Raw genomic sequence first — 11,276 nt, 5'->3', positions numbered from 1 at the left:
GTATGAAGTTTGTTGGTAATTCTTCGATGGACCCCGTCATCTCTATTAATCATAATCTTATGTCTTGAACATATTAGTTAAGGCCTTTAGGAACTAACTTCAACATTTGTGGGCTACAATGTAAATGTAGCCAAAGGAGCCAGCAACAGCTGACATTGTAGCAAGTTCTCCTCGCTTGACCAACATCTTGGCTAGACCAAAATCTGCTATTTTTGCATTAAAATCAGAGTCCAACGAAATGTTACTCAATCAATTTCACGTCTCGATGCACAACTGGTGGCACACAGTAGTGATGCATATAGCAGAGGCCCCGAGCTGCACCCACGGCAATGTGCAACCTCTTAGGCCAGTCCAGCACACGAGGTTGGACTGACCTCGAGAGATTGGATGGCCTGTTTCTCTTGTGCAGCCATCCATCCAGGCTTCGATTGTCCGAGTACTCATACACAAGAAGTTTTGAATTGTCCTTGGATATACAGCACATCAGCTTCACTATGTTGGCATGTCGAATGGAACTCAATATCTTCACTTCTGCAAGAAATTATTTTTCAAGCTTCTCTTCTAACTTCTTATCTTTCCAAATCTTTTTCACGGCAATAACATCGCCTGTACGATTGACAGGAACAAGATAAACTTTTCTTGATCTGCCACTTCCAATCATATTACTTTCTGTCAATCCTGAGAGAATTTTTGACACTGAAATTCAACCTCTGAAATGAGGTGAGCTCCCAATCAGAATCTGATCCGTTTCTCTTCCAATAACCTCTTGACCAAAAGAATGATAAGTGGGTGACCATGTTCATGTCAAAAACAAAAGCCTTGTGAGGGGAACATATGTCAAACTGCAACCTCACACCGAGGACTTTCTTGACATCTAAAACCCTAAAGCCGTTTTGGAGCTGGTGACACTATCATGGTTCCTTATAACAGTAAGAAGTATTACATCAACATAATTGAAACAAAGCCCTCCTCTGCAATCAGTATAGTTGATACCGACTGAAAGAGGCCAGCACCATCCACTCGGCCAAAGAAGAGACCACAAGAAGCTGAAGAAGATGAAGAGCCACCTCAAAAGATAGCAAAGTTCAGTCCCTTTACTGGTTCAACAAGACAATTGGATGGAAAACTGGTCTTGACACAATCCATTGCGCCTACAGTTTCCTCTCCTCCTGTACTCAAGAAGCGCCAAATGGAGAGTGGAAATGGAACCAATAAGGGTTCTGAGTCATCAGCTTCTGCTTCATTTCAACATTCTGGAAAGCTTGTGTTTGGTTCAAATGTCAACCGGCCCATGAATGAAACCCCAAAAGTTTCCCCAAACAACAGCAGTAGGCAGGAGCCCTCTGACAAGGAAGAAGAGCCAGAGTTGCAAGCATTCACAGGGAAGAAATATACCCTGAAATGGTGAAGTTAAGGCATATCGATCCTTTGTCTAAAACATATGAGAATGGCTATGGTCGAAAGCCTGGATAACAAGTAACACCTAGGGAGGGAGAATTTGTTTGACACAGTATTTCCTTGTTCTGATTACCATCAATTATAGCAATTGCAATTGTCATCTTTACTGGTCTCTGATTCTTCCTTTTTTTTCATACATAATTGGTAGTTTTTGGCTTTTGAAATAACTGAATGTACGTATTAATTATTTCAGTCTAATTCTCAGTCTAGTCTGAAGAAAACTATACTTTTGTGCTAATAAAGTTAAGCCCCTCACTCATTCGTTTTTAGGGCAGAAGCAGGACTGTACAACGTTTTTCTATTTACGACTTGCTTTGAGGACATGTTAATCACCTAGAATCCCACTAGAAGAGCACTTTTCTTTACCAATTTCAAGTTCTAGTTGAAAACTATACTCTTTTCACCATTGATGAACAACTATTTTCAATTAGATTTTAGTCAGTTTAGCAAATAAACACAGCCATAATCCAAAATGAGTATTGAAAAGAAGAATGATGATAAACCCACCATACCGAAAAAGAAAGAAAAAACAAATTTCTTCCACAAAAGAGAGCAATTCTAAAACAAACAAAAACGACCAAACCCGTAACCAAGAGAAGAAAACGAATCATGCAGAAAGTGACAAACTCAGCCAACACAGTTCAGTTTCTTAATTATCCATTTCTCAACATGTATGATCCATGTCAAATCTAGGTCCAGTATAGTCTATAGCTAAATGCTTAATATCTACATATTTGGCCTTTGACTCTGTTTTCAATGAGCGGACTAGCTGATAGTTGAAACAACGGTATCCATTAGTGCCTAACAGAGAACGGGAGGAGGGAAGGAGTCATTTAGAACATAATGAGAACATCTAAAAGTCAGTTTAGAAGATAAAAATGGGAATGCAACATTTTTCCTTCAGAAATCAATAGCTGGGCTACTTTCACATTGCTGGAGTTGATACTTTATGAACCAAACATATTAACATCTAAAAGGTTTTATTTTTCTTAAACTTTCTCTATCAGTAAAACCCACAAATTTGACACAATATAAGAATTGGTGAAGATTCAACCCCATACCAACTCACATTGATTGCCTTTGCCTCCATAAATTTGATACAACTATGCTCGCAGAGAGTCTTTATTTTGCAGGGGCAGATTCAAGTGAAACATTATTAAGGCGCTCCAGAGCCACAATAAGCGCCTGGGTACCCAAATTGCCTTCCCCATGAGCCTTCAACGACAAGTAAAGCTGCTGAGCCAGAGCCAATCCAGGCAAAGCCAAACCCATGTTCTGGCATTCCTTCAAGCAAATGCCCAAGTCCTTCACAAAGTGGTTCACATAGAATCCCGGCTCGAAATCCCTCTTCAAAATCCTACCTCCATACAAATCCAGCGACTTTGAACCAGCCGCACCCACTTTGATCGCATTTAAGAACAGACCCACATCGAGACCAGCCTTGTGAGCAAATACCATGCCCTCCACCAGACCCACCATGGTTGAAGCTATGACTATCTGGTTCGCTAGCTTCGCGAACTGCCCTTTTCCACTGCCACCCATGTAATTAACTTTACCCATGAGAGCAAATAAAGGTGCCAGCTTGAGGACAACGTTTTCGTCCCCGCCGGCAAGGATGGCCAGAGTTCCGTTTTTGGCGCCGACGTCGCCGCCAGTGACGGGAGCGTCGACTGAGAAGCAGGATTTGGCGGCGGCGGCCGAGGAAATCTCGACGGCGAGGGAGGGTTCGGAGGTGGTCATGTCCACGAGGATGCCGCCGGGTCGGAGGCCCGAGAGGGCCCCTGTGGTGGGGTCCAGGAGGACGGAGCGGACGTCGGAGGGGTAGCCGACGATGGAGAAGACGACGTCCGATTGGGAGGCGACGGCGTTGGGGGAGTGAGCCAGGTGGGCCCCGAGGTCGACGAGGGGCTGGGCCTTGGAGAGGGTGCGGTTGAAGACGGTAAGGGAGTAGCCGGCTTTGAGGAGGTGGGTACACATGGACCGGCCCATAACGCCGGTGCCGATCCACCCGACCCGGGTGTTTGATGGGCTCACGGTGGAGTCGGATGACGTCGCGGTGGCCATCGAACGGCGGAGGCAGAGGCGGGAGAGACCGGTGAAGTGAGAGACTGGGCGAAGGAGTGGAAGCGAAATGTGTTTGACTATTTTGATTGTCATCACTTAATCTCGTTCATTTTGTCTGTGCGTACGGTGAATTTGGGGGAATTGACTTACATAGTCACCAAAGATAAGCCTTAATCAGAAATAATCACTTTATAAAACTTAACCACAAATACTCACTTTCTAACTTGAAAGTACCAAATTACCCTCCATATAAATACTTCAATATTCACCTTTTGTCCCCTCTCAAAAATTTATTTCTGATCTGAACTCAACTCTCTAGCTCCTCTCCTTGCCTCTCGTAGAGCATCTGAGACCAGCACCTTAATTCAAGAGAGACCACGTCCACCCCTCAAAAGCCTACACAAAGAAGAAACATAAGGAATAGAAAAGGACGCATCAACAACAGTAACCCGCTAGACCCATTGCCACCAGGTGCTCTCTTTTGATCCTTTGTCCCTTTGTTTGTAATTTTGAGTTTTGAGTTCTAAGCTAATTTTCCCCTTCTTTAATACCCATGAATCATTTTGCAAAATAACACAACAAATAAAAATCAAATATTGATTTTCTTTAGCATATAAATAGGTTAGTTAGGTCAATTTTTGCTTCAATTTTGATTTGTAGGGGTTTGGCTTCTAATCCTATTTGTTTGAAAGGAAAGGAAATAAGTTTTTGGAAAAAATTTCACGAGCAAATAATTTGCAATTTGAGAGTAAAAGGATAGTTTTTTATGTAATTCATTCTATTTTGAATTTTGAAATAGGTTTCATAGCTCACTTTATACACCATACAAGTTCACCAGTTCTGCATTGGTTTCATTGCTTTTGGCTTTTTGAACACTCTTGAGAGTGCACTAGTAAGGGTGATGAAGAATTTTATAGGCTGCTTCAAGACCAATGCATGGCTTTGTTTTGTAATTGCCAATATATATGTATATATGCCAATAAATTTGATGGTATCCAACCCTTGTTTGTAATTTTGAGTTTTAAGATGTTTGTCCCCTTCTTCAATACCCATAAAGCATTTTGCACAAAATAACACGAAACATAAAAATCAGATCTTAAGTTTGTCTAGCCTAGAAATAGGTTAGTGAGGTTAGTTTTTCCCTCAATTTAGATGCTTAAGTGTGAAATTTTAGGTCTTTGAATTGGAATTGACTGACATTCTGGGTTAGGTTAGTTTTGCTAAGAACTTAAGTTTTTTATTTTGATTTCCAATTTGTTAATGTAAAGAAATGAGTATACCTTATGATGGGGATGCAAATAGAGTGATTTATTGATGTTATTTGCAGAAATGGAGACTGTTGGCATATTGGTATTCTACAACGGAAGCTGGGTTCACAAGGATAACATTGAGAGTTATGAAGGTGGCGAGGCTAAAGGCATAATAGTATCACGGAACATAACCTTTTCTGAGCTTGTTGATCGCATTTATAAGATCACGAATGCAGATCTCAACAAATATAGTCTTACACTAAAGTATTCAATTCCTCTATCATCATCTGCCTATAAGCACCTAAAGGTTGAAGACAATGATGACATTCAATATTTTCTAAAGTACAACACGGACGTTATGACCTCTAAAGTAACCCCTTTATTAGCAACCCTCAAAATTATAGAAGGACATGGTATTCATGGCTGCAATGGCATTGTAAGCATTGAGAGTAGCAATGCTCCCCCTGCAGTTGTTGTGAGAGATAGGAATGAGGTAATTGGGGATAGCAGAACTGAAAATGGTGTAACTGGTTTTAATTGGAAAGATTGGGTTGAAGATGTTAATTTTGAATGTGTTGAAAACATAGTCGCAGATTTTTGTGTATCTAGGAATGAAGAGGAAGCGTACTCTGCACCAAGCGTGCATCCTCATCGAGAAAGCAATTTCCAAACCTCCATGGTGCAGGTTACACAAGTGCAATATGAAACTCCGCAACAATCAAGTTGGACTCAAATGCATACAAGCCAGGTTCATTTGGTGCATGGTAAGAGTGTGGAAGATATTGATTATAGTGGTGGTCTTTCTTGCATAAATTGGGAAGCAAATTTTAAGGTTGAACGAGTTTTTCCAAATAAGATTGCCCTTATAAAAACCTTATGTTTAGCAGCAGTCAAAGGCCACTTTCGATTTAGAACAGTCCAATCTGGGAAACGTAGGTTGTGTGTTCGTTGTTGGCAACTTCCTTGCCTTTGGCGACTTCGAGCATATAAAGTTGGATTACATGAGTTTAGGGTTATTAAATACGATCCATTTCATGAATGTGATCTAAGGTATCTTAGTAGTCACTATCCTCAAGCTAGTACAGGATTGTTGTCCGACTCTATGAAACTCAGATTCAAGGATTCCCGCACCATTTATACTGCAGGTGATATCATCAAAGATGTGTGACAAAATTTTGGTGTGACCATAAGCTACTCTAAAGCTTGAGAAGCCGAGAGTTAGCTTTAAAGATAATTAGAGGGTCTGCAGAAGATTCATATGCTCTTCTCCCTTCCTATTGTTATGAATTAGAGCGTACAAATCCTGGAACTTTGACATACATTGAGACTGATACAGCCAACCACTTTTTATATTTTTTTTATGTCAATTGGTGCATGCATAAGAGGATTTGAGTCCTTAATGCGTCCTGTGATTGATGTTGATGCTACCTATTTGAAGTGCAAGTACAAAGGTGTTTTGTTTGTTGCCACCGCATTTGACGGAAATCATACTATATATCCTCTTGAATTTGGGATTGGAGATTTAGAGACGGATGCGGCTTGGGAGTGGTTTTTCACAAAACTACATTGTGCAATTGGTGATTGCTCAAATCTTGTTGTCATATCTGATTGAAATCTTAGCATAGAAAATGGGTTGAAAAGAGTTTTTCCTAAGGCAGCACATGGTGTTTGCTTTTATCACTTGAAGGGCAATATGAAAGCCTCATTTAAGTTGAAGAAGCGGGATCCGATATTGGGGTTTTTTGTGCGGGCAGCTAAGTCTTACCGTCTAGCAGAGTTCAATCGTTATTTCTCCATGATAAACAACGAGCGAGTGTAAACTTATCTAGTACATGCAGGGCTCCATAAGTAGTCTCTAGCCCATTGTGACGGACGACGATATAATGTCATGACAACTAATATTGCAGAGTCCATTAATTCAGTTCTTCATTTTGCAAGGATGTTTCCGGTGGTACACTTGATCGAGGAAATTAGGAATATGCTTTAGAATTGGTTTAGTCAATGTTGAGATTTGTCAATGAAATGTAAATCTATGTTGTGCCCTGATTTAGGCGAAAAGAAGTTGAGGAAGAGATTAGACGCTGCTTCAAGGATGAATGTGGTTAAAATCAACGATGTAGGAGTATAATGTGCTTGATGGTGATATGAACGGTCTCGTGCACTTGCAAAACCATAGTTGTACATGTAGGAAGGTTTGACTTAGAGCAACTCCCGTGCAAGCATGCTATTGCGGTATGTTGGCACTTGAAATTGAACTCATACTCATTTGCCTCTTTGTATTACACTTGAGCTACATGGACAGCTGCATATGTTGAATCCATTTATCCTGTACCACCTCAAGGGACATGGGTTATTCCCGAAAATGTCCAAAATATAAATCTCCTCCCTCCTATTTCAAAGGTTATGTCGGGCCGTTGTAAGATGCAAAGAATACCTTCTAAATAAGAGGACTCACGAGAAAGAAAATGCTTAAGGTGCAGTGTGAAGGGCCACTATCGAAGTACATGCAAAGAAGCTATCCCCGTCACTAACAAGAAGCAGATCATTTAGATATTACAATTGTTTAGTTTGTATGTCTCATTCCATTAAGCGGTGATCTTTGCTACCTAAATTTATGTAAAATTTGTGTTCCTAACATGTCGTTGTTTTTGTTTTTGGAAATAGGTATTCTTATTAGTACCCAATTGTATAGATCATGATGCAGGTATTTATAACATTTATTGAATGGGTATGTATGATGTTTATGTGCATGATTGGTGTAGACACGTAAAGCTGGTGGCTAGAAATTTAAATTGAACTGTGGTGCAATAGAAGGGCAGTGGAATAAAGAGGCAATACAAAGAATTCATAGTTTAACTACAATTTGTTTGTCAAGACAAACATTAAGAAGAAGAAAAAAAAGTGCTAAGATTGCAATAGAGCAGTGATAGGAACACAATAAAAGGGCAATAAGAAGGCAATACGTAAACCTGGAAGTCCAACTTCAGCTCTATAATTGTCAAGACAAAGGTGAAAAAAGAGTTAAAACAACAATAAAGGTACAATAGGAAAGCAATATAAGGGCAATAAGAAGGTAATACTTAAACTTGATAGTCTTTCAACTCTATAATTGCAAAGACAGAGGTGAAAAATAATGTGCTAAGACAACAATAAAGGAGCAATATGAACACAATAAAGGGCAATAAGAAGGCAATACGTAAACCTGGAAGTCCAACTTCAGCTCTATAATTGTCAAGACAGAGGTGAAAAAAGAGTTAAGACAACAATAGAGGTATGATAGGAAAGCAATATAAGGGCAATAAGAAGGCAATACTTAAACATGATATTGCAAAGACAGAGGTGAAAAACAATGTGCTAAGACGACAATAGATGAGCAATAGGAACACAATAAAAGGGCAAAAGAAGGCAAATACATAAACCTAAGTCTAATTTTAACTCTATAATTTCAAAGAGAGAGGTGAAAAACAAGGTGCTAAGAAGGCAATACATAAACCTCTTAGTCCAACTTTATCTTTATAATTGTCAGGACAAAGGTGAAAAAAGAGTTAAGACAACAATAGAGGCATAATAAGAAAGCGCAATACATAAACTTGAGTTTACATTGTGAGGCTACTTATTAGCTAAACATATACAGATGCAGTTTCTCTATCCATTCTAGTTTCATGGTTACTAATTAATGAAACCACAACTAATAAATAAGGAATAGCTGATCACATCAAAGCACAACTAATATCCAATTCCACTCCTATTACAACAATGTTTATGTGGTGGAACAAAATTGGTGGCGCATCTTCATTTCTCAAGCCATCTTCTAACCGTGTAGAAACTAGTAGCTTCTGTCCAATCTCGAACCTCCAAGTGATGAGCTATGTTATGAATGGTGATATTCTCTCGTATGTGTAGTTCCCCACTCCCCGTTTTTGCAACATTCCCAATTGCTTTTTATTCACCAAATTATGACAACAAAACTAAAGATTGAGAAAAGTGCAAGTATAAACATTAAGTTAAAGTATGTGACTCTGTCACATTTGTAATTGGAATCATTTAGTTTCTAACATTTGTTATTGTATGACCAAAGCTTCCTACATAAATTACAGTTCTTCTCACAAGACATTCATGCCTTATTACATACAAAATTCCTAGACTAATTGGCAAGGAGCTTCCTAACCTAGAACACCAACAAGAGAAAATCGCAAAAAGTGGAACGCATAAAGCACAAAGAAATTGTCAAACAAAATAAGAGGCACAAAACCAGACATCAAAACACCTCAAAGGGTGAACTTAATCAATATAACCAAACAACATCCATAACAACAATACAAAACTAGATACAGCTACAACATCCATAACAGTAATACACAGAACAATAATGGGGTAATGTGGAATTGTTTGACTCAAGAAGCTCCACATGTAATTTATAAGCTTCCTAAAGAAGGCAATAGTGAACAGAACAACCAAAATTTTCTGAAGCAGTACATATCAGGGGAGGTTTACTTAATGCTCTTGCAATACTTCAAATTTTGGTCAAGGATCTCATGAAGATACCTATTTTCAGCTTTCCTATGTTCTGATAAATAATAAAATCAATCACAACAACACTTATTTGCATCCATATCAGGTTTTGCTAAGGCAAATGCAACAATTTCGAATTCAAAATTCATACACTTCATATAAAGAATTTCAGCAGAAAACATATTCGGAAGCATATTAAGAATCACTATATCAATACTCAACAGAAACCCACATGATACGAACTGAAAAATACAAAAGACTATCATACCTCAACCATTAGAGAAAACCACAATTTCACATCTCAAAACACTAGCATACCTCAACCATTAGCAACACTAAACAAACCTCACCAAAAACTCCAACAGCTCGTTAGTCAAAAAGAGAAAATTAACTCCCTTTTGCAAAGCCCAAAACACTATTAACGAAAATCATATTTTGTCAAACACTCAAAATCCTATATCAGCACCACTGAAACGTTAAAGCGCATGGAGAGTCGGGCAATTATAACACTCCATACGTGTATACATATATAAACATGAAGTCATGGCTGAGCAAGATTTGGGAGAGTGCGAGAGAGGAGAGGAGTTGGGAGAAATTGGGTTTCAGAAAATGAATTTTTGAGGGGATAAAGGGTCAATACAAATGTATTTATATGGAGGGCAATTGGGTACTTTCATGTTACAAGGTGAGTATTTCTGAATGAAATTAATAAAGTGAATATATTTGATTATGGTTTATCTTTTGTGATTATCCAAGTCAATTTCCCGTCAATTTGCTGTGCTAATTTTTTTTTTTCATACAAAACCAAATGGTTGACGTTAGGGCAAGGTGGCGGGTTCTCCAATGGACCAAGAGGCAAAACCCGCCAAAGTATAAACCCCATTTAGAAATAGAAATAGAATTAGATTAGATTAGAATTATACATGTGAAAAACGATTGGGCTTGATTTGCCAACTAAATGGGCTTGAGCATGGATCAGAAGTTATTCAACCCATCTTAGATTTTTATATCAAATATGAAAAGTTAATATAAAAAATTCCACACTAATAAACTACACCTTAGTAGTGTGTGAGAAAATCATCTCTCTTTCTAATTTTGGCCGATTAAAAAATTAAAAAAGAAAAGAAAAAGATAAATGACACCACCACCTATCCAAAAACCAGAGCATTAGCATTGGAATTGATATGAAGAATTAATCTTTTGAACTAACTAATTTCACATTAATGTAGTGTTGAAGAAAAATGTGAAATTTTCAATATAATTTCACCATCATTATTTAAATAATGGAATTTTATTATTTTAGGTTCGACCTATTTGAGGTGCGATGTCTCTTAATTACAATTCCTTGTTTTAAGGGAACACCCTTTGATTCTGTCATAAAGAAACAAAACGTGTGTATTTGAATTTGCAGCTTCTCCCAAGTCGAACCTCTGGGTGCCTACGTATCCCTTGTGAGATTTAAGCCATTCGTAATTCAAAGAATTGCAATGAATAAATGACTCGTTGCAAAAAGGAGGATTTTGAATAAATTGATTGAAAAAGTGTTTGAGTGAATTTAGCTTAATAAATGAGAGATTCGATATGAAATTGTGTTTGGAGCGAATTTAGTTAAGAATAAACTAGGGATTCTATTTGGATTTAAGATTTTGGCAGTTGCATCTAGATTGAGTCTCTAGATTGCCTACGTACCATTTCGAAGGGATCAAACCAACGTAGTTCGAAAATTTGGAAATTAATGAGTAAGTGTGTCCCACTAATTTAGAACTTGTGTGTCTTTGAGACAATTTGGAGATTTTAAGATTTTCATAGGTAAATGACCCATGAGAAAAGTTTGGATGGTTTTGTACCATTTTCTTATTGTCAATGTCGAAGAAAAAAATAATGAGCAATTTTTATGAACCCACTAATTTTCTACAATTAACATTTGCATTTGGACCCAAATATGATTTTCAAGATTTTAAAATTGAACAATTTGAGCCTCTATAAATTTTT

The 11,276-nt window shown here is 38.1% G+C and overlaps 2 protein-coding genes and 1 pseudogene across 2 annotated transcripts; 1 reads left to right on the top strand and 2 right to left on the bottom strand.

The window, feature by feature from the left end:
* Positions 1 to 4: 4 nt before the first annotated feature.
* LOC148914535 (MDIS1-interacting receptor like kinase 1-like) lies at positions 5 to 2,182 on the bottom strand (annotated as a pseudogene).
* Positions 2,183 to 2,322: 140 nt separating this feature from the next.
* Positions 2,323 to 3,655, bottom strand: LOC103340812 (putative 3-hydroxyisobutyrate dehydrogenase-like 1, mitochondrial). Its single transcript, XM_008244262.3, has one exon. The coding sequence runs from the start codon at positions 3,613 to 3,615 to the stop codon at positions 2,581 to 2,583; it is 1,035 nt and encodes a 344-aa protein (XP_008242484.2). The 5' UTR covers positions 3,616 to 3,655; the 3' UTR covers positions 2,323 to 2,580.
* A 153-nt stretch (positions 3,656 to 3,808) lies between these two features.
* Positions 3,809 to 7,407, top strand: LOC103322312 (uncharacterized). Its single transcript, XM_089042479.1, has 2 exons — positions 3,809 to 3,993; positions 4,850 to 7,407. The coding sequence occupies exon 2, from the start codon at positions 4,852 to 4,854 to the stop codon at positions 5,938 to 5,940; it is 1,089 nt and encodes a 362-aa protein (XP_088898605.1). The 5' UTR covers positions 3,809 to 3,993; positions 4,850 to 4,851; the 3' UTR covers positions 5,941 to 7,407.
* The last annotated feature ends 3,869 nt before the right edge of the window (positions 7,408 to 11,276 follow it).

This window comes from Prunus mume, linkage group LG8 (genome assembly GCF_029339155.1).
Source record: "Prunus mume cultivar Tortuosa linkage group LG8, ASM2933915v1, whole genome shotgun sequence".
Lineage (NCBI taxonomy): Eukaryota > Viridiplantae > Streptophyta > Magnoliopsida > Rosales > Rosaceae > Prunus > Prunus mume.
Note: the sequence above shows the minus strand (reverse complement) of the source record. Positions and strands in the feature narration are given on the sequence as shown.

What these genes read in the sequence shown, in the direction of transcription:
- LOC103340812 (XM_008244262.3), bottom strand. Translation starts at nt 3,615, where the DNA reads ATGACAATCAAAATAGTCAAACACATTTCGCTTCCACTCCTTCGCCCA.
- LOC103322312 (XM_089042479.1), top strand. Translation starts at nt 4,852, where the DNA reads ATGGAGACTGTTGGCATATTGGTATTCTACAACGGAAGCTGGGTTCAC.